Below are 27,989 nucleotides of genomic sequence, written 5' to 3'. Positions count from 1 at the left end.
TTGGGCGAAAATGCAGTGTGCCTCTCTCTACTCTTTTCAAGCTAGCGATAGAAAGTGATCCCTACCACAGTACCCAGACCACAAATGAGACTTTTCTAATTGTGAGAATCCTTTTTTCTAAATTTTAGAGAGTTTATATATCATCAGATATAAGGAAACTATATGAAAACTTCCTCTCCGGCGTAGCTTCATATCATAGAAACGTTCGGATGTCACACTTTGTCCGAAGCATACTGCCTTAACTATTCGTGATAGCTTTACCAAACGAGGTATCCCAATGGTTTATAGTTTGCTGTTTCCATGGAAACATGATTCAGGCTGTGACTATGAGAATGTGCTCTTGTCCGGAGCAGATCTTCCAGAATTGGCTCAACAAACAACAGATTATTCGATTTCAGAGGATGTGTGTGATTGAAATTACATGAATGCGGCCTAATCGGCATAACACGATTTGAGTACATATTGTGGCGACGACTCAACTTTCAGTGAACCTTGTCAGTCTTGTTTCAGGAAGAGTCAAACACTTCTTTTCAATGAATAACTACCTTTTTATTCATGGGTTTGAATGTAATTCAGCACAATGCTCTTTTTCACTAAGTAGATCCCTCTCAAGCTTAAGGTTTATGTGCATGGACTAGTGTTAGGGCAATAAAAGTGTGACCTGTGGCTTCAGTGGTAGTCACTGTTATGTAGATATAGTGATGGCGTAATTATTTGGTAATCTGAATAACTCGGTGGTTATGAAGATAATAATTTGTGTCTGTGTTCGAAATGTGCAGTCTGTTTATGGCATCAGCTATTATAATTATGTAAGGACAAGGGGAACTTTCGGGCTGAATTACCTGCCCCTGTAGACTGCCAAAGTCAGAATGACCCAACTCTTGGACCGCATCGTAGTTATAGGTGCGTCAGTTCTAGACCAATCAAATCACGAGATATTATGTCCCTTTACGTCCTTATTCTTTTGAGGGATCTACTTTCACAGCATGAAACCACTGAAATATAGGGGAAGACGCATTATCTCAGAGGGTAATCTGGTACGAAAATGACTACTTTTGCCCACCAGTTAATTGCACGTAATTAATTCATTTACCCAATTCTGGGTTCATCTGTCCGTAATTCACAAGATAATATAAACTTTATAATGCAAAACACTAATCTGAGTCAAAAGTAGCGGTAATCCCATTGATGCATAGACTTGCTGTCACAAAGTTAAAATGGTGGGCGTCACCGAAACACGTAGCCCAGATCACAAATTCACCAAAGAATGGTTAATTAACACGTGTCACAGGGATTATGTCACAGTTTGTCGAAGGAGAAGGTAAGATTAATCCATATCTGATAGTCAATATTCGGAACTGGACGCTTGAATTGAAAATGTAAACAAGATCAGGCGACGTTCTTGACATTGACTCTAACAAAGTACAACTGTGTTGTAAACCAATAGCGTAATGTGATGGCAATAGCTTATGATATTTTACGAATGGCAATACATTATAATGCTTGAAACAATATGCAACGATCTTTGACAGATTTCTTACCAAAAAGAGATTTCAAAACATTGAATCACGTGAAAATTGTTGCCAATAATACTAGTATATACTAGAGTTAACTAATTACACGATAATTATGGTAATAATTTCTGCATTGCTATTAACTTTAAAAACTACAAAAGGGAAATACATCGTAATGCGTAATGATTTACAAGCTTTTGAATTTTGCAATTTAACTGGAGGAATAATTTCTTAATCTTCGTGATAGCCATCATATCATGCAATGAAAACACACTGCAGTTTTAAAGGTGTGATCTTCAGACTTGAATTAATGATTGCAAAACGTCATCAAACATGAACTTAAAACGATCATTTCATTCCTTGCTCCAAATGGCCATTTCGCAACACATTATTGCAACACGAGTAGTCATGGATATCCCCGTCGGTACAGACTTCCCCAGCCCAGCCCAAAATTTCATTATGGTATAATCATATCAACTATCCATACACGGCACAGCGATCTGCTTTTGGACTCACACAGCTGTTTCTTTTTAAATGATGACTGTGAGGAACATCGTGGACATAAAATCTGCCCAACGTTAATGAAAAATGTGGAACAAGGTGGAGAACGATCAATTTGAGAAAACAAACTATTTCCATGTCTTCAAAGGTGGAGCTGAAAATGTATTAATAAACCCTCGTAAAGCAATATTCTAACTGAATTAGTGATCCCTAACATTAAATGATCGTCAGTCCCCAAAATGTCAAAGAAAACACTTTATCCAGAGATGAAGGAAGTCGTTTCGTCCTATACATTCTATAAGTTGTAGAAATATCTTCAAGGGACAACCTCCCTATACGTTCAAACATGGGTTTGTTTCCCGAGGGTATAAACAGTTTAACAGCTAAATTTGGATCAACATTTTCTAAAAGAGCTCTCATCAACGACCAGGCAATGACATCCTTTTCGGCATACAATGGTGCAACCTGGTCTCCGTAGTCACTGTATCGCAGACACCCATAACCCGCTATTACCCCGGAACTGGATCGAGCAACAACAATGGCTTTGGTGTGTTTGATAATCCAGTTCTGGAAGAAATAAGACCTTTCAAATTCACAAATACTGCGGTCGTAGGCCATGAGCTCGGACAGCATTGAGTCCTCATAGGGCATGATGGTGATCTCCTTGTCAGTTTGATCTTCTGGAAGTGCGGCCATTATGACACTTGCCGACCCTCGTCGTTCGTATGAATCGCAGTCGTAGGTGAAGCCCTGGGTGTTGTATAGGTTGACGTTTGTGGCTGCGAGGACGACGTTGGTGTCACCGACGGCACTGAGCGCAGCACTGTTCACGGCATGTCCAATTCCCATCCCTCTCAGTTCTTTTTTAACGATATACATTCCACCTGCCGTTGTGTTCTCATCGTAATGCTCCAAAACTCTAAGTCCTGCAAGCAGACGAGTATATAAATGACAACAGGTGTGGACGTGATAGTATATATAGATGTTGCAGAGAGTAAATTTTTTATAGCCTGCCTGGCATTCAGTGCAAAGAGGGGGATATCATAAATTGTTCACTTGTCACGAGGAGGACATGGGTTAATGTACCCCCATGTTTGTTTATGTTCACTGAGCCCGAAACATCAAGGGTACATCAACCCATCAACCATGGGCCCAGTGAACTGTTACAATTAAAAATTGCTGTGACAAAAGGGGTCAAAATCCCCTCAGAACCAGCAAAATATAACACTGACAAGTCTAAGATTTTCAATATTTTGTATTCAGCAAAAACAAAGGCACGGTACAAATGATTCACAAGAGAGGTTTCATGTACAATAAAGTAATGGGTCACAAATATAATGTCAAGTCTGGGTGTGAGAGTGAGAAACAGTTATGCAGAATGTAACACCGCGAGGTGTCAGGCAGGGGTTATGTAGATCAAGCGTGGACGGAGAGGGTGGCAGATATGCACTCCAGTAAACCTGTTTATCCGTGTGGACAACATGGCAACCAGTCTTATAAAAATACAATCAATATTTCCTGAAAGTTCGAGCACATACAACCAACGTAGAATCTTCTCGGCCAGTCCCTCAGAAGTCAAAAGTTAATCGAAACACAAAGTCAAGGGGAGGTAACTCTAAAGCACTTCCGTAAAGGTTTGCAGCCGCAATACTAAAAGTACTGAACATTTATGATACGAAACGAGACCCATGATAATAATTACTCAAAACACTAAACGTTGTGACCCAATAATAAGTATTACTTAATTAATAATACAAGTGACAGAAAATATACTCTTATTTTTCTTTCCGAACACCTCCAATTTTTAACTTTTGTCAACCTGTGTGAAGCAAATGATTCGAATCTTGCATCTTGGTATTTTCTTAGTAAATTCACTGGGGTGTAATTTTCCCTGTTCACAGATTTAACCTTTGAACGTTTGACAAGAAATATTTGTTGGAATGCGAGGCAAATCTTTTCATAGATTGTGCAGATGAACAGATTTAGAATTGTCTCCCTTCCATCCATGTGCATTTGCAAAACATCGTGCATCATGGGTGATTCAGGGTTATTCTAGATGAAAAAGTACTGCCATGAAGTACCGACTGAGTTGCCATTGGCAGCGGGAAACATTGAAATGTACCTCGCCTTAAGTGGGTTGAAAATAGTAGAATATGGTAACCAATCAGAAAACAGCATTATGTAAAGTAAGATAAAGTATTTGGCTCCATCCGTCCATACGAAATGGGATACCGTTGACTAAATACTTTTCATATTTTATACCTAGGTTTATCAAAGTGTAACAAAGGTTCCATTCTGGTTTGGTGATCTTGACCTTCATTTCAAGGTCACATGGGAACTTTAATGTTTTACCCTTGTCAGCGAGGTATCTCAAGTACTGTTGACTGGATTTTCTTCTTGTTAAACACCAAACTTTATCTAGGACAGGCGCTGAAAGCGCAGCACCCAGTTGTTTTTGGTGACCTTCACATAATTTAAAAGGTCATGGCGACACTTTGAAGATTTCAGCATGCTGAACTTGTACGAAATGGAATATCTTACGAACCCTCGACTGGATTCTTTTTACATTTGGTACTTAGGATTATCACAGTATAAGAAAGGTCCAAGTCAGGTTTGGTAACATTGACGTTCATTTCAAGGTCATAAGGTCACCTGAACGTATTAACCTTGTAAGCGAGACATTTCAAGAACCTTTCTTATAATTTTCGTCATGTTCAACACCAAACTTTGTCTAAAGAAGGCACAGTTCTCAGATGATTTTGGTGACCGTATTGAGATAAGTGCAGAAAAGTGCAGATAAGTGATTGAATCGTCATTGTATATACACAAGTCATTATTAGCTATAAAAATCGTCCGGTATTTTACCTTTAGTGTTTGTATTTGTACCACCAAAAATCGGGTTATGGCCATTGAGATCACCCATTATAATACAAGGTTTAGGAAGCAGTGAGACTAATTCTTCACGTTACCTTTAGACTAAGTATGCTCTTTATATATTCCGCCTTCTTCAGCACTCCAGCAGTCTGATCTTCAAGCTCACTATGCTTGGTTGCCTGTTGCCTCCTACTGCACTCAACAAGCAAAGAACCTGTTTGTAAACGTCTAACGTTTCTAACGTCACCTGCAATGCCATTTGATACCACAAAAGGGTTCAGCTTTAACGTAGTTTTGTCAGTGGTCTCAATTACAATAAACCGTGGTCAGTAGTCAATGGATGTGGACAGTCCTTGGTCTTCAACATCGGGATCAGTAATGTCAAGATGACGTTTTGTTTTCTTGAGGGGAGTTTCATAAGCCATGGTAAGTTTATATTGTTTCATCATCCAAGCTCCCCACCCACCACAGAGTATCACAAGGACAATGCTAAAAGCATTGCCTGCAGCACCAAGGATACCCGGATGATATACACATGCACAATAATCAACAAGTCCACCAGATTGGCCCATGAGCCGTCATATAAACAACTGTTCGAATAATCGGTTTTATCGGTTCAGTTATATTGTGAAGGTGCATAATAATACAAAAGTAATTATTCCACCTGATTGGCCCATGAGCCACTGCCTTCTGGAAATAGGACTCTAGGCAACTTGCAAAATACAAATGAATCATCATGAAGCCAAGACAAAAAATTAAATAATTTCTCAAATTTGTGAAGCAACATTTACATGTACATGGCTTAGCATGACCAGCCGATTGGTTGAACCGGGCCCATTCAACTACCCGTCTAGGTGAAGTTAGGGCCAAAGTGGTGTGTTGAGCAATAGGAACAATGATTCTGCTCCCATGCCCTCAACCACCATGATCCCTTCCTCCACCAAGATAGGGCCGCAGCCCCCGGCAAACGGGTTGGTTGACCAAATATCCTCGTGGATCCACAACGCTCTTGGCGTTACCCAGCACTCAGCACGAGGAGGTGGCCGTTCACGGGTGCCAGCACTTGAGGACATGGACGTGTCAGAAAACGTCCAATATAGGCCACAAAGCTTGTCACCCTCCAAAAGTGTGTGGTAGATCCCCAATAAATCTGCCGAAAAGACAGTTTATTCCAAAAATATCATACAGTGGAATTGCAGAGGATTGAGGCATAGTTTCAGTGAGATTGTATGGCGTCTGCATTCTGTCTGCAGAAGACTTATTTAAAGCAGGCAGATTCTTTCGACCTACGCCATTTCAATGCTTATCATTGTTTCACACCTCCGGGTGACAGGACCACTGGAGGATCTTCAATCCTACTGAAAAACAATATAATACATAGTCCTGTTGAAGTTACTTCTAACCCTCAAGCAGTTGCTGTCCGACATGTTACGCTCCCATTATGTTCTTTGTATGTCTCACCGTCTACAGCTCTTCAGAAGACTGACCCTGGAACCCTATACGGTAAACTCCCCAAACCGTGTGTTATTATGAGAGATTTGAATGGCCACAACCCCCTCTGGGGTAGTACAGCTACTAATACTATAGGTTAACTATTGGAAGTGTTCTGTTCAAATAATGATTTATGCTTATATAATCATGGTTCAAACACATATTTACATCCTGGCACGGCAACATATTCAGCTCTTGATCTATCAATTACAGACCCTGAACTATTTGGTGAATTTGAATGGTCAGTCCATGATGACCTTTGTGGGAGTGACCGTTTTCCAACGGTCGTGACACCTGTGAACCCATCTGATACTACCCCATCTTAAAAGATGGAACTTTAAAGAAGCTATCTGGAACTTATATCGAACTGTGATGTAACCCTCACTTAACCCTGAACTTTTTACAGATGGTCCTGATGCCATTAAGAATCTCTCTTTTGAATTCAAGAATACTGCGGACGACTGTATCCCTAAATCATCTGCAGTTCCACACTTACGAAAACAATGGTTCGCCGAAGAGTGCAAACAGGCTAGGAAGGCACGGACGAAAGATGATCTTGGCGCAGTTATGTGTCAAAAATAAACTCTCGAACACCGATACCAAAGGTATGGTGTATGATCGAGAAAATATAAGGTAAGGGCTCTAGATCTAGTATTCACCATCTCAGAGATGGAAACCAGTTATTAACTAATAAAGCAGATATAGCTAATACACTTCGCGAAATACTGGCACAAAATTCTTCTTCTTTAAATTATGTACCACAATTCCAAAAGTATCAAAAACAGCAAGAAAAGACATCTATCAATTTTACTGCAGACAAAGGGGTATTTTTGATTCATGAGCTCCATACAGCTCTTGACCAGGCCCACGATACTACCAGGCCAACGATACTGAGCTGATAACATCCATCATCAACTTCTGAAGCATTTATCGGAATATTGTTTAGAGACCCTTTTAAATATATTTGTTGACATCTGGAAAGTTTCTTTCTTCATGGCGTGATGCTATAGTTGTCCCTATCTCTAAACCTGGACGTGATCAAACCGATCCTTCGAACAATCATAGTTCGGCCAGTATTAGCTGCGCTTGCAAAACCATGGAGTGCATGATTAATAATCAATTCGTTTGGTACTTGGAAAACAATAACCTAATTACAGATATTCAATGTGGTTTCCGTAAGAACACAAGTACCGTTGATCACTTAGTGCCGTTGGAATCATTTGTTAAAAACGCATTACTTAATAAACAACACTCTGTGGCGATCTTCTTTGATCTTGAAAAACCATACGACACAACCTGGAAATATTCCATTTTAAGAGATTTACATGACTTCGGTTTGCGAAGATAGTTTGCCTGAATTTACAGTCAACTTTTTAAAAGACGACAATTCCAGGTCCGCGTGGGTTCTACCCTGGCTGATCATTTCAATCAGAATCAGGGTGTTCCACAAGGCAGTGTTTTGTCTGTCACACTTTTTAGCATAAAGATCAACAGTTTAATTAAACGATTTAATAGATGGATTATTGTATGTGTATGATTTTAATATTTCGTGTCGTGGGAAATATATGCATACTATTGAACGGCAAGTGCAGTTGTGTTTAAATTTAATAGATAGATGGTGTCTTGAAGACGGCTTTAAATTTTCTAAATACAAAACCAATTGTATACACCTCTGCCATAAATAAACCCCCACAAAGACCCAGAACTATTTCTAAGTGGCACCCCAGTCAAAGTTGTCAAGAAGGTCAAGTTCTTGGGACGTACTTTCGATTCACATTTCACCATTTTACCACATATTAAATCCGTTAAATCTAAATGCCTGAAGGTACTCGATTTGTTACAGGTTGTCTCAACTTCTAAATGGGGAGGTGATCAAGCTACCCTCTTCCATCTGTATCGATCAACGGTACGTTCCAAACTTGATTATGGTTCCGTCGTCTATGCTGTAGCCTGTAACAGCAACCTGAAGCTGTTAGATTCTGTTCACCACCACAGTCAAGACTTTATCTTGGGTTCTTTAGAACCTCTCCTGTTGACAGTCTCTACGTCGAGGTAGATGAACCACCTCTTACACAACGCCGAATGAAATGTGCTTTACAAAATTATACGCTAACGAATCTAACCCTGCATATAACGGTGTTTTCAATCGTCTCTATCTAAGTCGTCTTTTGTTCCGCCTCTTGGGCTCAGAATAAAGCCATTTATTGCTGCTGCTGGCATTGAGCTGGAAAATATAGCTCCTTTCCGACTTCTTTCTTCTCCCTGGCAATTCGTTAGGCCACGAGTTGACCTAACATTAACTGCATTTAAAAATCAGAAACTAACGAATTACAATATAAACAGGAATATAATCAATTATAAAAAAATATTGCAATTACAGATCTTTATTTGCTGATGGGTCCAAGGATGGTGACGCAATAGCTTGTGCCACTGTCATTTGGATCCAGAACAGTATCTTCTAGATTGCCAGATAACAGCTCTATTTTTACAGCTGAAGCAAACGCAGCATGAACGGCTCTTAAATATATTCAAAGACACGATAAAAGTAAACAATATATAATCTATTCAGACACTCTTCTTTGTCTTCGGGCGAATAAAAAAATTATCATGTAAACATCCACTTTTAATAGAAATTATTGACTTGTATAATGATCTTGCTACTCGCCAATGCGACATCGTCTTTCGTTGGTTACCCAGCCACGTTGGTATTTCTGGGAACACGATGGCATACCTTGCGGCAAAAGCAGCACTCAAAAAAATCTGTGACACCACTTCTTATTCCATATTCAGATTACAAAGCTTCCATTAGAACGTATACCCGTGGTCTGATGCAGAGGAAGTGGGACACTCAAGTAGGTATCAATACATTATATGCTACTTGGGTTGTCAGTAGAGATTTTGAGGAAGTCATCATGCGACGATGTCGCATTGGCCACACAAGGTATAAACATGAATATTTGCTTAAAGGCGAGGATCATCCGTTTTGTATGCCTTGTGATCAAAGAGTCTCGATCAAGCATGTCTTGCTTGACTATGTTGAATATTCCATCACAAGGGATACATCTTTCAAATCCCGAACTATAAAATATCTTTTTAATAATGTCAGTTATCATTTAATTACTGGTTTTATTAAAAGAATTGGATTTATTAAATGACTTGTAAATAATTTCATATTGTTAGTGGCTGTACTCTCGAAGGGGTTTGAAGTATTGTAAAATTATCATCCTCCTGAGAGGGTACGCAAGTCCCAAAACATCCAAGTAGCTATGGTACTGTCATTCCCCATGGTCCCTAGTATGGGGATCTGCCTTCAGTTGTAGGCGATCTATATCCCGTCTTTTATATTGTATTGTCTTCTTTAATTACAATGCATGCTTGCCATAAAAGGCGACTATGCTTGTCGTAAGAGGCGACTAACGGGATCGGGTGGTCAGACTAGCTGACTTGGTTGACACATGTCATCGGTTCCCAATTGCGCAGATCGATGCTCATGTTGTCGATCACTGGATTGTCTGGTCCAGACTCGATTATTTACAGACCGTCGCCATATAGCTGGAATATTGCTAAGTGCGACGTAAAACTAAACTCACTCACATTTAATTACAATGTTTAAGTTTTTCTTTTTCATACTAGTTTTATGTTTAAGTCTGTGATATTCCGGTATTTTTACTGTAAATCGTTGGCAGGTTTTTATAATGTACATATATTCCTTTCTAATGTTAAATGTTCTCGTCACGATATGGCTGAAATATTGCCGATGTGACGTTAACTTTTAACATATTTCATACACTGAGACATTCATGTCAAGGTCAAAGCGTTTGTATGTTGAACAACAACAGAGCAAACATAAGAGAGGTTGACTGTTCGTGCTTTTGATAACGTTTAACTTCATCTCAAACCACGACCATCACTTTCATTACTTTTTAAGTTTGATTTGATATTTTGCGGTGGGGACTATGCCACCTTGGTGGCAGTGCTTGTTAAATTGAAGATGGCCACGTCAGCAACAGCCTGGCTGCCTGGGTCTGATGCGCCTGCGCTAACGCTCCGACACTGACCCAGGCAACCACTGCCGAATGGAGACGCGCCATAGGTTTACTATGAGAAAATCCGAGAACGGGTGGATAGAATTTTTTCATAGCATTTTCATCGATACTGTGGCAAGGTCTACCTTACCAGAGCAACAATCATCGTTACTTTCAGTGTTGGAAAACGTTATTTAAGCAGTTTCGAAACACGAAAATCGCCTTTACATATGCAATCAATGACACACACCCAGTTTTCATCACCAGCGTGTGATTTAATATTTCGTGTCAGCTCGCTATTATCAGGAAATCACATATATCAACCATGGATCTGAAAGACCACACTGAATTAATATAGTTACCATCTTCATTTTAGCATATTGGATGACGAAAACTATCGCCAATTATATCCCGTGTCATCCATCGTTTCAGGTTAGGTTTTCAATCGCCTTGTGAAATTACACGGTAAAACGTTTATGTCGATACGAATGATGTTAATGACAGCTGGGGTGTGTCATTCTGATATTTAACATCTACAAAACAACATAAAATAGTAGCTATAACATAGCATGTAATAGTTGCATGATAACCCTGGTGTTATTAGAATACATCTCATACAAGTCATCTGACATCTGCAGATATTAGTTAACCAGTTTGGTTAAATTCTGTTATGGACCTTTTGCTTTACTTTCTTATACTTCACATTAAAGCAAACATGCATAATTCAAATCACCACCAGCGACTTTGCATCTGAATTTTCAGTAATTTGCTCAGTACTTCTTGACCAGTTTACTATTGTCATTTTATTTTATTTTAAAATCCAAATCTTATGGCGTGTATATAGAAATTGTTTCTTCCTATACATATTGGGTAGTATGTTGACACCTAAATCTCTTTGGGCTAAAGCACTAATTACTCTTGATGCACACAGTTAAATGATGTAATGGCATTATACAGATGTCAAAAGAAAGTTGAAAATTCACCATGTCAAGATTAATTATGATATTTAATGCTATGATTGTTCCTGTTTCTCCAATCTGCAAACAATGCTATGGTTTGGGGAGAATGTGGAGGAACCCCTCTATACATTGTGCACAACACAAGGGCTATAAGGTATTGGTGCATGGTACTGTATTTGGATGAATGCAAACTGTCTCGCCAGTGCTGTACATCATGGGCTGCTCACTAAACATATTCAGTTTAGAACTGAGTTTGGACATGTGTGATTAGCACAAGGTGTGAACATATTTATTCACCATTTGAAACAAAGATCATTTACCAACCAACAACAATCATGATGTAGTTCTATCAATAGTTTGTTTCTATTAACAGCAATTTAAATCACTGTTAAAAGTGGAAAAGAATCCTCCTCTCCCTATCTCTATGCACTTAAGACTATCCATGGTTCTTTCCAGAAGAGATGTATAACTTATGTGTATATTTACATAAAGCAGCCAATAGACTGCTTTACTGGCATGCTTGTATCATGCAGTCCAACATTGTAGGTATTAAACTGTGTGTTTATTTTTATTTTAATAGCAAGATGTTCTAAAATTGAATATACTCCATACCCTACCCCTCTCGAACCACTGATTAAGCCAGAGTGTTTTTATGTAATAGGAAATGGACACATTATCAAATTTCAATAACCGTGTTTTACTAAACATGTCTTTCACAAACATGAGCCCCATCTGGGAGAGGTGTATATCAGTGTCCTTTAGACAAGGCAAACTTTCCTTTTATGAATAGGCTCTTACAAAACAAGCTAAAAGCTAAAACCACACAGAATTATGAATATTTCATGATGTGTCCGTTTCCCTAATATACACAACCTCGTAGCTAAATAAGGGTTGGGTAATGGGTATATTCACTGCTACAAATAATGCTCCAATGTGTAATCGCTAGCCTCCCAGTAGCATCACCCAGATGTTGCCATACCGTGACTATTGTTAAACCTTTTAAGATAAATGCCCATTGCATCAGTATGGTCAGCCCAAGGGTATATTGAAATCATACATACCAAATGAATACAAATAATAAATAGGCCATATTTTTTCCATATTTCAAAGCATATACATTGTTATAAAAATACGTTGTTGAATGAATCATTTATGCGTTTCAAAAGTATCAGATCTAATTATTATTTATTATATATTGTGATGAAAACCATTTTCTAGTTACTGTTATTGGGCGTTCAGTTTGTTCCCAACACAAATGAAAGGAGAAAATGGGGCCACATCAACGAATTACACGCCATCAAATTTGCTCAAATGAAGATGCTAACTATATTCAATCAGTGTGATCATTCAGATCCATGTTCTATGTGTACGATATCGTGGTAACAGCGAACTGACACGAAATATTAAAGCACATGTCGGTAATGAAAATAGGGTGTGTGACATTGATTGCATATCACCCATATAACGATGATTTTCGTGTTTCGAAACTGCTCAGATAGCGTTTTCCAACACTGAAAGTAACGATGGCCGTTGTTCTGGTGAGGTAGACGTAGTGTCGATGAAAATGCTATGAAGAAATTCTAAGTCCTAGGGAACCAGGCTGCATCAGCAATTCGTTGGGAGAAATGTCTAACACTGGTAGTATTGCAGTCTACACACCCAAAGCTACTCCCTCACCCACCAATTAAATAAAACCAAAATAAAAAACAAAAATATATAAATAAATAAAAAACAAAACAACAAAAACAAAACAAAAATAATAACTATATGTTAGAAACAGCATTAACGCATGCCATGACAAGAAATTCTCAATTCATTCATATTTAGGCTATCTGTTCAGAAGACTTAAATAGTCCACTTTTCGACCATGCGGTAATACTTGATCAGAACTTGAATCTTTCATCACAACATCTTCGAAATACTACAAAAAATGACTGCTTACCTATAACTTCTCCAGATTCCGATTCTGCAACAAACCAACCTCTTGAATCCATGTCAAACATGCATTGCAGATATTTTGTGTCAACGTCCCATTTTTCCGAGTCACAAAAAGCCTTGATTGCAGGTATGTCGTGTTTAGTAGCATTTCTCACCTTGTAGACAGGGACGGTGGCCATGTTGGACTGTGAAACAGCTGTACCCAGGATCATTTTTATAGACGTCAAATTGATAGTACAAGGTTTCAGTTCATTGTCATTGTAAGCACACAGTACTGTCGTGTTATTAGATTGGCATGCGATACGATTACCTTTTTGCTTCTTTATTATGTTCAAACGTGTTTGCTGAACTCTCTGTTGTCCTTGAATGTCGAATTGGCCATACGAGGTATACTCATGAATACTTATTGAAAGGTGAGGATCCTCCGTTCTGCATCCCTTGTGATGATATAATCACGGTCAAGCATGGCTTGCTTGACTGTGTCGAATATTCCATCACGAGGGATAAATATTTCAAATCACGAACTACGGAGGACCTTTTTAGTGCCATAAGTTCTCGTTTAATTCTAGCATTTTTAAAAGACTTAGATTTGATGACAGACTTGTAAATAGATAAATATTTTATGATTGGAAAAAGTTTTAATCGATAACTAAGATTGTTAGTGGCTGTATCCTCGAGGGGGTTCTGTAAAACTACTGTCCTCCTGAGAGGGTACGTAAGTCCACAAACATTCAAAGTAAATTCAAACTCTCCGCTGTATTAATTTTAGTATATGTGGTCTTTTAAATGTATGGCTAGATGTGCCTAAGTTGCTGACGACTGAGGTTATGGTGTAAATCCAGCTAGGGTCCATGCAGGTAGCAAAAGTAAAGTAAGTCCCCATGGTCCCTCGTGTGGTGATCTTCCTTCAGTTGTCTGTAAAGCGATGGAAAGAATGATTAACAACAGACTTGTTTGGATTCTTGAAACTAATAATCTAACAACAATGTGTATTCCGAGTGAGTGAGTGGGAGGCTGCGTTAATATTTGACGTCACATCGGCAATATTTCAGCCATGTTGTGACGAGAACCATTAATATTATACATAATAGGGAATGGTAAAACATCTGTCAACGAAGGACAGTAAAACAACAAGATTATCACAGATAGATATTTAAAAGTAGTATTTAAATCTAAAACAGTTTAATTACAGAGGGCGATACAGCATATAAACGGGTTACAGACCGCCAAGAACTGAAGGTAGATCATCATACCAGGGTGTGTATTCAGACCTCACAGAGCTACAGCTGATCATCGTGACTTGAGTCATTGGTTCATAATGTGCTCATAAATACAACATGAGTGTTTATATGTATTCTTAAGAAGACTTAAGAAACTGTATGTGGAACATGGTACATTAATTGATCCTCATTCCCTGAGGTTCTGTGGCAAAGGCTTAAATATATATCTCTATTTCTTGACAATAGACAGTTCGAAATTCGTGTTGGATCAACTCTATCAAATACATACATTGTAAATACAAGTAGGGGAGCTTCCTGTTTAATTTACAACGGAAACAAATGGAGCTATGATGGAGCCAATCGATGTTAAAGTGATAATAATGAATATTTTGTCAGAGCATCACCAGTTGCCACATTCTAATGACAAAGGTTGTTTGTACTGTAATGACGTGAAATGTGACTTCATTTTCTAAAAACAAAACATAAAGGCTAGAAACAAACACTAACAACGGTGTGATGCAAGACGATTGTCAAAATTAATGGTCTACTGTGATTTGTCCAGAATGACACCCTGTGCACGCGGGAGCCTACTGCGTTCTGCACTTTCATCCAGTGTGTTGTGTTTAGTAGTGGTGGTTTTACTTTAATAAGATATCTGCGTTCGCCATGGAGTGTGACAATGGGATTCAGCATCATTAATACGAACCTCAACCTGACATCATTGATCCACTATCAGAGGACTCAGCTTCATGGATCAACTCATGGTACATATGCTTTATGTAAATAAATGTTTCGCAAGATACATTTACTAATATGAGTGCAGGCTCAGAGAATCGTTTCGGAAAAGATATTTCGAATTTGACCGTTGATATGCCACACAAAGATAAAATGCACCAGGAAATCTTAGTGAAAAAGTCTTTAATTAAGAATCTGAGATTTGGAACACCTAACTATGACAAATTCTCCAGTTGGCTGAAAGGAGGATTAAAAGCAGTATTCTGCAAGGTCATTTAGAAATTATTATGAATAATTGTGCCACGCATCTGCGGCGTTTAGGTCAAACTAAGACTGAAAACGGTGGATTAACATGGCAAGAATATCCCCTAGCAGGATTATATTCGCAAGATGTACATGCCTCTGACATGACCATACTATTATCTGTCTAAACACATGTATAGGTGTGTTGTAATATGCTGACAACAACTTTCAGAGGACGTGTTTTGTTTGTGTGTTGTGTAAAGTAAAACCAGCAAGATTTCGGCTATTTGGCAGCGACAATACATACTGAGAGGATGGGACACTGAAACTCAGAAGTTTCTAATTCTCTTTTGATGATAGCCTATCTTTGCCTCTCATGGTCAGTGTTTGACACAGGACTGCGAGAGTGAGTTTACGTTTACGCCGCACTCAGCAATATTCCAGCCATATGGTGGCGGTCTGTAAATAATTAAGTCTGGACCAGACAATCCAGTGATCAACAACACGAGCATCGATCTGCGCAATTGGGAACCCATGACATCTGTCAACCAAGTCAGCGAGCCTGACCACCCGATCCCGCTAGTCGCCTCTTACGACAAGCATAGTCACCTTTTATGGCGACACATGAATGTTTGGTTTACAGTAGAATATGCTCATACTAATACTATACATTTAACAGTATTATCTCTGTACTGAAGACTCCGTGATTACTATGAAGGTAAATTAGGTTTTTGATCTTCCATATCATAGTCTATTAATACAATTAGTGTACAGTAATAAAACACGTTTCCTATTATTACCTTATACCTCTCTGTTTTAGACAGCTCCATGACACCCTGGCAGTGGTAATTTGAGAACCTTACAGCTGTTGTTCCTGCTTCTTTACAATGTATGATGAGAACAGGTGCGCCCCTTCCTGTCTAATTACAGTTCGTGTTACAATATTAAGCCAGGATCAGTGACTATTCAAAATATTTATTGTGTTTGAACAACTGCAGTGGAAGATATCCAAAGAGTTTGAGAGTAATATTTCATACACTGTAACCTTCATGTCAAGGTCTAAGTGTATGTTGAAAATACGATGTTGACTGTTCATGCTTTTGGTAACGTTTAACTTCATCTTAAACTACGACCTTCACTTTCATTTCTTTTTAAGTCTGAGTTGATAACACGCGGCGGGTGTGTGTGTGTGTGTGTGTGTGTGTGTGTGTGTGTGTGTGAGTGTGTGTGTATGTGTGTGTTATGTAACCTTAGGGACAATGCATGTTTCAATTTAAAATTCCACTCTCAAATTAAGATAGTTGTTTACATCTTTTAGAATTTACAAACGAGGTATGTTGTATAAATAGCACGTTTGAACACTGCGCCCTATAAACATGCAGTAGATTTAGGGAGCAGACAAGGACTTCATTCATTCCATGTTCAGGTGAGTTCATATGTTCTGATTCTCCCAGTAAAAAATATATTCCATATTTAATATTGTTCAAATTTTCCGATATATTCTCAGAACTTAACATTAAATATAGAAAGTAATGAATTTGTATCAAACTTAATCAATAAAATATGATTTTTTAAATGTTTCTCACAATAAACGCTAAGTTATTTTATTTATTAAAAACTATAAAAAGTATTGAATTTGTATGAAATTTTACGTAAACAATATTTTGTAATGTTTCTCATCTTAATAAATACAAAGTAATTTTGTTAATTAAAATTATTCTGTGGTTTAGTTTGACAGTATGTAATTGATTTAATATTAAACACAAATATTACATTTACTCAACAAATTGTGATGTTCTTGTCTAACATGATCTGTGTGGTTAAGGGGGAATATGAGAGAATTTCAATAATTTGCTGTGTGAAAGGTAACGTTATCAAAAACAAATACCCAAAGCTTCAAGTACAAATTATGAATATTTACGTCTTAATCGCGAAAACATTTTCTGTTATCTCAGCTTCGGCCATTATGCATATTCCGCTGGAAGTCACGTGACCTTTCAGCTCGTGACGTCAAATGTGACTAGCTTCCAAAGACCAATAGGCAAGAAAAATATTCCGATCATTCAGGAGTCAGGAGCACATACCCATACCAGTTGACATCGGAATGCCCTCATCACAGTCACACTATATTAAGGTACAATGAAAACATCTCTGTGTGTTTGAACTGTAATATCATCATTTATGTAATTCATCTGTTTAAACAGATTAATTAGTACTTCATGAAAAAAGTTTACATATCAAAATTGGCACCTTAACAATATAACTGAACCGATAAAACCGATTATTCGACAGTTGTTTATATGACGGCTCATGGGCCAATCTGGTGGAGTAATTACTTGTTGATCATTCTGCTTGAGTATATCATCCGGGCATCCTTGGTGCTGCAGGCTGGAAACCCTCCTGCTCTTAGCATTGTCCTTGTGATATTCTACTAACTTACCATGGAATACCAAACCCCAAACTTAAAAAACGAAACGCCAACTCGATAATGATGACGATGAACAGCGACCCTCCAAATCTATTGATTACTGGCCTCGTTTTTCTGATTCTTGACACTCTTGATAATACTCCTTTAAAGCAGAATCCATTTGCGATATCTAAGGGTATCCATGGAATAGCAGGAGACTTTAAAGATGTGAAACGCTTGCGTTCAGGATGTTTATTACTTGAATGTAATAGAAAACAGCAAGCAACTAACCTGTTGTCCACAGAAACGTTTGTTGGACTTCCGGTTAAGGTCTCTGCACATAGAACTCTGAACACCAGTAAAGGTACTGTACGAGACCAAGATCGTCTATTTGCAGATATGACTGAGATTGACATAGCATCGGAAATGAAGGATGATGTATGTAAAAAAATTTTCCACTCGAAAAACAATGAGAGTGTTCCAACTAACACATACCTCTTTTCTTTTTCTGCACCAAATCAATCAGGGCAGGTTACTACAGTGTTAATGTTGATATATATACATCCCCAATCCTCTGAGATGTTTCAAATGCCAGAAGTTTGGACATGGTGTGAACACTTGCACATTGTCTGTTACAAAAAATGAGCCAACTGCCATGGAAATCATTCAGCATTTTCTAAGGATTGCCCCACTTGGAAAAAGCAGATGAAGATCAACAGGATTAAGTACACTAATAATATCAGTTTTGCTGAAGCCAAAAAGTTGATACAGTCACGGGATACTAGTGAAACCTATGCCTCCATCGCCAGGAAACCATCAGAAATGACCAACAAAGAAAATACTTCTCCAGTCACTACCTTGTCACATGCCTGTCAAACAGACTTGACGTCAATAAACACAGACATTCCTAAAACCCTTTCTCCTGAGCAATCAACACAGACAGCAGGATCACTTCCTGATAAGCAGAACTTTTCTCAGCCACAATCTCGAGTTTGTAAACCTCGATCACAGCCAGAGAAAAATGGGAAACAGACAGGTAAAACAAAGATCAAATCAAGATAAGACACTTCAAGACCAAGTCGAGCTCCCAAAGGAGCTTTAATAACTTTAATAAGTTTGGGTCACTAGAAGATATGGATGTGTCTGATAACATCCATCCTCGGGCATATAGTTTGTGGCCATCTAAAAGGGTGCGGGGTAGATCCCCAATCAACCCACCATAGTTTCTTCGAACAACGTAATACAGTGGAATTGTAGGAGGATTAAGGACTAATTTTAATTAATTACAGCTATTGGTCCAAGACTTTGCACCATCAGCTTTCTGTTTACAGGAAACTTACCTGAAACAGACAGATACTTTTAATTTACGTCAGTTTGATGCATACAATTATTTTTCCCCTCCGGGTGACAGGGCCTCTGGAGTATCTTCAATCCTCGTTAAACAAGATGTTATCCATAGTTCTGTAGCTCTTAAAACTAACCTCCAAACCGTTGCAGTGAGACTTACTCTTCAAGTTACTTTTGCACTATGCTCTTTGTATATTCCGCCTTCCTCAGCAGTCTAACAGTTGGATCTTCAAGGTCTCTATGACCAACTCCCTAAGCCTTATATCTCTCAATGGCCATAACCCGCTATGGAGTGGTATAAACACTAACTCAAAAGGTCAAATACTGGAAGATTTTATCTCCAATAATGACTTATGTTCATACAATGATGATTCAAGCACTTATTTGCACCCTGCAACCGGCACCTACTCTTCTCTGGATCTGCATCTTGCACACTCTCACTTAATGAATTTGATTGGCGAAATGCCATTGTAGTTCCAATACCAAAACCTGGTAAGGATCATATAGACCAGTATCGTTAACTAGCTGTGTCTGCAAAACCATGGAATATATGGTGAATAATAGACTAGTTTGGTATGTTGAAACAAATAACCTTATCACAAATATTCAATGTGGTTTCAGGAAAAATGATAGTACGATTGATCATTTGGTACGTTTAGAATCCTTTGTTAAAAATGCTATAGTCAATAAACAACATGCTGTATCAATTTTCTTTGATCATACCACCTGGAAGCATAGCATTTTGAAGGATTTACATGATTTTGGTTTGAGAGGCCGTTTGCCTCTTTTTATATCATAATTTTTAAAAGACAGAAGATTTCAAGTCCGTGTGCGTTCAACCCTGTCTGATCATTATAATCAGGATCAGGGTGTTCCCCAGGGCTGTATTTTGTCGGTGGCCATATTTAGCATTAAGATCATTAGTTTATCCAAGCTTTTAAATGATTCAACTGATGGATCACTTTTTGAGGATGATTATTATTTCCTGTCGTGATAAAAATATGCATACCATCGAACGGCAACTGCAGTTATGTTTAAATACAATAAATAAATGGTGTCTTGAAATTGGTTTCAAATTCTCAAAGTCGAAAACTGTCTACACTTTTGTAGCAACTATAAACCGCATAAAGACCCTGAACTATATTTAAATGGCACTCCCATTAAAGTAGTAAAGGAGACCAAGTTCTCGGGTCTTATTTTCGACTCACATCTAACTTTTCTACCCCACATTAAATCCCTTAGAACTAAATGCCCGAAGGCACTTGTTAAAAGTTGTTTCCAATTCTGAGTGGGGAAGAGACCAAACTACCCGACTCCATCTATACAGATTTCTCATCCGTTTGAAACTTGATTACGGCTCAATCGTTTATGGTGCAGCCTTTAAAGGCAACCTCAAAATACTTGATTCTATCCACCATCAAGGTCTAAGACTTTGTCTTGGGTCATTTAGAACTTCTTCTATTGACAGTCTTTACGTAAAGTCAAAAACCCTCCTTGCAGTATATAACAAAACTATATGCTAATGAGGCCAATCCTACATTTAACTGTGTTTTTAATCCTCTTTATGAGGATCTATACAATAAAAAGTCTTCTCTTGTCCCGCCTCTGGGACTAAAAGTAAAACCTTTTCTTCCTGCTAACGGCATTGAGCTAGCCACTATATCCCCTTCCCGTCTTCTTTCATCTCCCTTGGCAGTTAGTTAGACCCGAAGTTGACCTAACACTGACGAATTTTAAAAAATCGGAAACAATTACAATATAAACAAGAATATCATCACATATACATACAAATCTATATTTACAGATGGGTCTAAGGATGGTGGCGTCGTTGCTTGTGCCACTGTCATTGGATCCAGAACAATATCTTTCAGATTACCGGATAACAGGTCTATGTTCACAGCGGAAGCAAACGCTATATTATAAGCTCTTTAATGTATTGAAAGACACCCTAGACATAAACAGTATATAATCTATTCAGACGTTCTTTCTTGCCTCCAGGCAATTAAAAAAACTGTCAGTGAGTGAGTGAGTTTAGTTTTACGTCGCACTCAGCAATATTCCAGCTATATGGAGGCGGTTTGTAAATAATCGAGTCTGGACCAGACAATCCAGTGATCAGCAACATGAGCATCGATCTGCGCAATTGGGAACCGATGACATGTGCCAACCAAGTCAGCGAGCCTGACCACCCGATCCCGTTAGTCGCCTCTTACGACAAGCTGAGTCGCCTTTTATGGCAAGCCTGGGTTGCTGAAGGCCTATTCTACCCCGGGTCCTTCACGGGGCAAAAACCTGTCATGTAAACATCCACTTTTAATAGAAATTATTGAATTGTGTAATGATCTTGATACTGGCCAATACGACATCGTGTTTTGTTGGTTACCAAGCCACGTAGGCATTTCTGGTAACACAATGGCCGATCTTGCTGCCAAGGCAGTACTCAACAAATCTGTGACACCACTTCTTATTCCATACTCAGATTATAAAGCTACAATTAGATAGTATATCCGTGATCTGATGCTAAAGAAGTGGGACACCCAAGTGGGGGTAAATAAATCACATGCAATAAAACCTTATATTGAGTATACCCACTTGGGTTGTCAGTCCAGATCTGAAGAGGTCATTCTGTGGCGATGTCGTATCGGCCATAAGAGATATACTCATGAATACCTTTTGAAATGTGAAGATCCTCCGTTCTGCATCCCTTGTGATGAAAGAATCACAGTCACACCTATCCTGCTTGACTGTGTTGAGTATTCCTTCACAAGGATCAGTACTTTAATTCACGAAATATGAAGGATCTTTTTAGCGATGTTATTCCTCGTTCAGTTATTGCATTTTTAAAGGAATCCCAGGAACATATGTCAGCTTCACTTGAGTAGTGAGGGGATTCGGTAGGGTTGCATGTTGTGCTGGTGGATCGACTGTTCATTGAGACGGATTCCCCTTACATGCCCCTGGAGGGGTACTGGGTTAACTCCCATGCACTCCTGTGTCTGGTGATTGACATGCTGGCTGAAGCCAGAGGGGTCACCATGGAGGAGCTGCTGAGGGTGACAACTGAGAATGCAACGCACTTGTTCTCTCTGTAGAGGGACAGAAAGCCCATCCCACACGGGAGTGGGGGAGGGGTTTGGAATATTCACCTCGGGTGTGTGTGTGTGTGTGACGTGGACCACATGTGAAAACCCGAGACCACCACCTCAGTGGGGACGTGTAGCGTGCACCATATGCATGCAAGACGGTGGGACTCACCTCTAAGAGGTGTTGTAGGTGGGACTTTGTTACAGTGAGGGCCATGAAATTCACTTATTGGAGAGATGGATAGTGGATACTGCATATTTGGAACAGTTGTCTTCCCACAACCAAGTGATGAACCAAAAACAATCAAAAGGAAAGACTGATGAATAAAATGTAAGGGACTGATAAGTGTACTCCAGGCGCGGATGGAAGGAAGAGTAAGGAGTTGCTCCCATTAGGCGGGCAGTTGAACGGAGTGGCCTGTTGAGCAAGGATAGCCGGAACAGTTTCCCCCTTATGGGTGTCCCTACGAAGGCTCCTCAGTGATTAGCAGGGCAAGAGGGTTGTAATGGCGTTTTCAATCCGCAGGAAGGAGCCTAGAAAACGGGGAGGGTGTGGTAATTGGAACAGTGCCCCGGAAGTCAAACCCATGGTATCCGCGACTTACTTCATAGGTGATCTAACCTAGTAGTGGAGACTGAGTCCACTACACTGTCCTTCGCTGACAGTAGTTTTTGCAATAATTTTACTTGGTGTATTACTAGTTTATAACTTGTTTTAGTCGTGATATGGCTGAAATACCACTTAGTGTTGATTTGTACCATGTTACGCTCCAGTAATGAAGTTGGTGTTGTATGAAGTCTCGGAGCACGGACACTTGGTAAGTGCAGGCAAGGGATGCGTTATGACGTTGCTCTGATCTGACGCCGACAAATATCTGATATTAACAGATCTTGAAAATAAGGTCTTAAGCGTCTGTTTACCAAGAGGTGTAAAGAAATCCAAAACCTTCATTAACCAGCTTGGGTCCACACATGAAGCAGGAGTACTGTAAGTCCGCAAACAGAAAGTTATACCCAATTCGGATACACCTGCTCACCTAAGCGGTTAAAGAGTAAGTGTGTATGGTAGGTGTGTATGGTGTCTTGATCTCAAGAAAAAAGAAAGTAATGACAAATAACTTTGAATTTCAACTATGTAATCCTGTATAATTTAATAATCTTACTTATTATCTATTCAAGACAATATTAATGATGAATATTTTCCAAGTGGTGTAAACAAAGCCAAATCCTCGAGATATGCAACTTAACATATCATGTGGCCCACTTCAACGGGAAAAACCTCCACAATAAGATCAACAAGACTTGAAGATTGGCTATATACTAGACAGATAAACCCACTTTGGATATACCTGCACACCTCAGCGTTTGAAGAGCAGGTGTGTGTGGAATATTGATCTAAAAGAAAAGTAATGGCAAAGAATTTTATGTTCAACTATGTCATCCTATAGTATCCATTTTTCTATTTATGTTTATTATAAATGTTATGCAGTCTCAATATATGAATCAAATAAAGTACACCTGTGCATAGTGTACAATAGCCCGGTCATTTGTTTAAAGGTAACTTTACACTACATAATATTGAGTATCGCATACACAGCATCACTAGAATGTGTTACGGTTAAGAATTTGTAAGAAAGGTGTAAGAAATCCCCTGTGACCCAGCAAAACAGAACAAAGACAAGTCTAAAACATTCAAATATTGTATTATTATGCAAAGAGAGAGCAGTTATACAAGGTCTCAAGTCAATTTCACAATACCGATTTCAAAACAATACAAATGAGACAAAGTCTGAGGCAGTGGGTCACAAAATCTAATATAGCAAACTCACCAAAGTCTTAGTGCGAGAGAGAAAATTACGCAGAATGTAACACAGCGATAGGTCTGACGGCGGCTATGAAGATCAAACGTTGACGGATGTGTTGGTGCTGGTGTAAATACTCCAGTGAATATGAATGTGTGTCCACCCATGAGGGTGTCAATACGCCAACTAGCCTATATATATACATTCAGTCATTTCCTGAAAGTTCGAGCACATATGTATGGAATACTGTAAGGGGCATTCTCGCGATCTTGCATTCTCACGATCTCGGCATATGACCATGGCCACTCACATGGAATGCCCTCGAATAATCTTCCAGTAGTAAACAAATAGAAAGTCAAGGGCAGACAACTCCAACTTCCGGGAAGCCTGCTGCCAAAATCCTAAAAGTGGTGACTACCTATTATACGAAATGTGACCCATCATAATTCATCATTATTCAAAACACTAAACGTTGTGACAGAATCAGCCAGTAAAACGTTTAGTCATGTCTGGCACCCGTGAAGAGCCATCTCCTCGTGGTGGGTGCTGGGTAATGCTAAGTGCTCTTCACCCGTGTGGACCCGGGACAGGATGTGTCCACAGCACCCCATTGCTGGTCTTAAGAGGCGACCAAATTGGGCAACGTGTTTGCCGTGGGTTGCGTCCCGTGTCGGTGGAGGACGGTAGTCTGGTGGTTGAGGGCAGTAGGAGGCTGACCCATTTTGCCCCTATTGCTCAACACACCACTTCGGCCCTTACTTCACCTAGACGGATGGTAGAACCGGCCCGATTCTATCAATCGGCTGGTCACGCCAAGCCCTGTGTTTGGACTTTTATTTATTTATCATCACACAAATTTGATTTGAAAATGTTAACCTTTGGTCTTGGCAAAATTGTTCCCATGAGATGTTTACAGTTTAAACTATGATGTTATGCACTTATGCGTAGAGTCTTATGCCAGAAGGAGGTGGCCCATGGGCCAATCTGGTGGATTTGTTAATTGTAACTCTTCTGCTGGAGTATATCATCCAAGTATCCTTGATGCTACAAGTTGGAGACCCACTTGTTTTTAGCATTGTCCTTGTGATACTCCGTGGTGGGTGGGGAGCTCAGATGATGAAATCTAAAACACAAACCATGACTTACGAAACCCCAAACAAAAAGAGTAAACGTCCTCTTGAAAATGACCTTGTTGACAACGACCTCAGACTGTCCAAACCAACTGATTACTGGCCACGATTTGTTGTCATGGAGACAAATGATTTGACACCATTAAAATTGAACCCATTTGCTGTGTCTAAAGGTATCCAAGGCATTGCCGGCGATGTGAAGAGTATTAGAAGATTGCGTTCTGGTGCACTGTTGATCGAATGTGCCAAAAGACAACAGTCAACTAACCTTTTAAACACCAAAACTTTTGTTGGCATTTCTGTTACTGTCTCAGCTCACAAGAACCTCAATATGAGCAAGGGGATTGTTACAGATCGTGAGCGATTGCTGGACGACATGTCAGAACTAGATATCGTCTCTCCGAGATGAAGGATCAGGGAGTACGTAATGTAAAACGTTTCTCATCCCGACAAAATGGCACAACCATTCAAACTAACACCTATCTGTTTTCTTTTTCGCTACCTACTGCACCAAAATCACTAAAGGCAGGTTATTGTAACCTCAGTGTTGAGACATACATTCCAAACCCTCTTAGGTGTTTCAAATGTCGAAAGTTTGGGCACAGTGTAAATACTTGCACATTGTCTGTTCTGTGTGCTCACTGCAGTGAAAAGACACACACAACAGAAGATTGTGACAGTAATGTCAAAAAGTGCACTAACTGTAACGGGGAACACTCATCATTCTCAAAAGACTGTCCTGTTTGGAAAGAGCAAATGGAGATCAATAAAATAAAATTCACTAAAAATATCTCTTTTTCCGAGGCCAAAAACATCATCAGGGTCTAGCTCTAAAACAACATGAACCACAGGCTGCCAAACTATCTTGACTTGGGTAAATTGCGATTCTCCGCAGGTTTTGTACCCTGCTATATCATCACAGACTGAAGAATCACTTCCTAGTACATCAAAGTCTTCTTCTGATCACAAATCATCATCTCAGTCAGTCGATAGCTGATAGCCAACAAGCGGTGAAAAGTAAACCGAAGCCAAAGCCTGATGCTTCAAAACAACAAAGTGGCAGAGCTCCTAAAGGGTCACAGAACAAAATTCAATTGTTCAATAAATACGGGTCTCTTGAAGACATGGACGTTTCTGAAAACGTCCATTCTAGGGCACATAGCTTGTCGCCCTCCAAAAGAGTGCGGGGTAGATCCCCAATAAATTCCCACAAAAGATAGTTTATTCCAATAGTATTATACAGTGGAACTGCAGAGGATTGAGGACTAATTTACCTGAATTACAGCTATTAGTCCAAGATTTTACACCTTCAGCGATATGTCTCCAAGAGACATATTTAAGACAAACAGATACATTTGACTTTCGTCAATTTAATGCATATCATTGTTTTGCACCTCCGGGTGATAGGGCCACTGGCGGATCATCCGTTCTAGTCAGACAAAACGTTATTCAAAGCCCTCTTTCACCTAATACTAATATGCAGGTTGTTGCAGTGAGAATTACTTTACATGTAGCGTTTACGCTATGCTCACTTTATATTTCACCGTCTACGACGTTTGCCAAAACTGATCTTCAAGCTCTATATGATCAGCTCCCGAAGTCCTGTATTATAATGGGAGATTTAAATGGGCACAACCCACTCTGGGGTAGTGTAACTGCAAACACTAAAGGTAAGTTATTGGAGGATTTTTGTTCTGACAATGACTTATGTATTTATAATGATGGTTCAAGCACATATTTACACCCTGGTACAGGAACCTATTCTGCTCTCGACTTGTCACTGACAAATTCTGAACTACTAAATGAATTCGAATGGTCAGCCCACGATGACCTCTGTGGAAGTGACCATTTTCCTACTGTATTAAAAGATGTAACTCCATCTGATGTTCCTCCATCATCAAGGCGAAATTTTAAAAAGGCCAACTGGGCTTTCTATGAAACACTGTGTGCTGAAAAACTTCAACGTGGGCGTTTTATTGACGTTCCCAATGCTATTAAATGCTTTTCTGATGAACTGAATTCCATAGCTGATGAGTGTATACCAAAGTCCTCTGTAGTTCCACACATAAGAAAACCACGGTTCAACGATGAGTGCAAACAAGCTAGGAAGGCAAGGAAAAAAGCAGAACATTATTTCCGTCGCCATCCTATGGTGCATAATTTAAATAAATTTAAAATTCTTAATACTAAAGCGAGGCGTACTTTTAAACAGAACAAACGCCAATCTTGGCAAAATTATGTATCCAAAATAAATTCTCGGACACCCATGTCCAAGGTATGGAACATGGTGCAGAAAATTAAAGGTAAAGGTACTAAATCTACTGTCCATCATCTTAAACATGAAGATCAGTTACTTACTAATAAATCAGATATCGCAAATAAACTGGGCGAAGCCCTCGTTAAACACTCCTCCTCTTCTAACTATTTACCTACATTCTAGCAGTATCAAAAACAACAAGAAAAGAAAACTATTAATTTCAACTCAGATAATGGGGAAGATCATAATGAAACATTTTCTATTCATGAACTCCATACTGCTACAGGAGCTGATGACCCGTGAAGGTCCCGGGGTAGAATAGGCCTTCAGCAACCCAGGCTTGCCATAAAAGGTGACTATGCTTGTCGTAAGAGGCGACTAACGGGATCGGGTGGTCAGACTAGCTGACTTGGTTGACACATATCATCGGTTCCCAATTGCGCAGATCGATGCTCATGTTGTT

The 27,989-nt window shown here is 39.2% G+C and overlaps 1 protein-coding gene across 1 annotated transcript; it reads right to left on the bottom strand.

The window, feature by feature from the left end:
* Window positions 1-2,231: 2,231 nt before the first annotated feature.
* On the bottom strand, window positions 2,232-13,481 carry LOC137264998 (holothin acyltransferase-like). The gene is made up of 2 exons (XM_067800334.1): window positions 13,307-13,481; window positions 2,232-2,941 (listed from the first exon to the last, which is right to left on the bottom strand). The coding sequence occupies exons 1-2, from the start codon at window positions 13,479-13,481 to the stop codon at window positions 2,232-2,234; spliced, it is 885 nt and encodes a 294-aa protein (XP_067656435.1).
* Window positions 13,482-27,989: the final 14,508 nt, after the last annotated feature.

This window comes from Haliotis asinina, chromosome 15, assembly GCF_037392515.1.
Source record: "Haliotis asinina isolate JCU_RB_2024 chromosome 15, JCU_Hal_asi_v2, whole genome shotgun sequence".
Classification (NCBI taxonomy): Eukaryota; Metazoa; Mollusca; class Gastropoda; order Lepetellida; family Haliotidae; genus Haliotis; species Haliotis asinina.
This window is presented reverse-complemented; position numbering and strand designations above follow the sequence as displayed.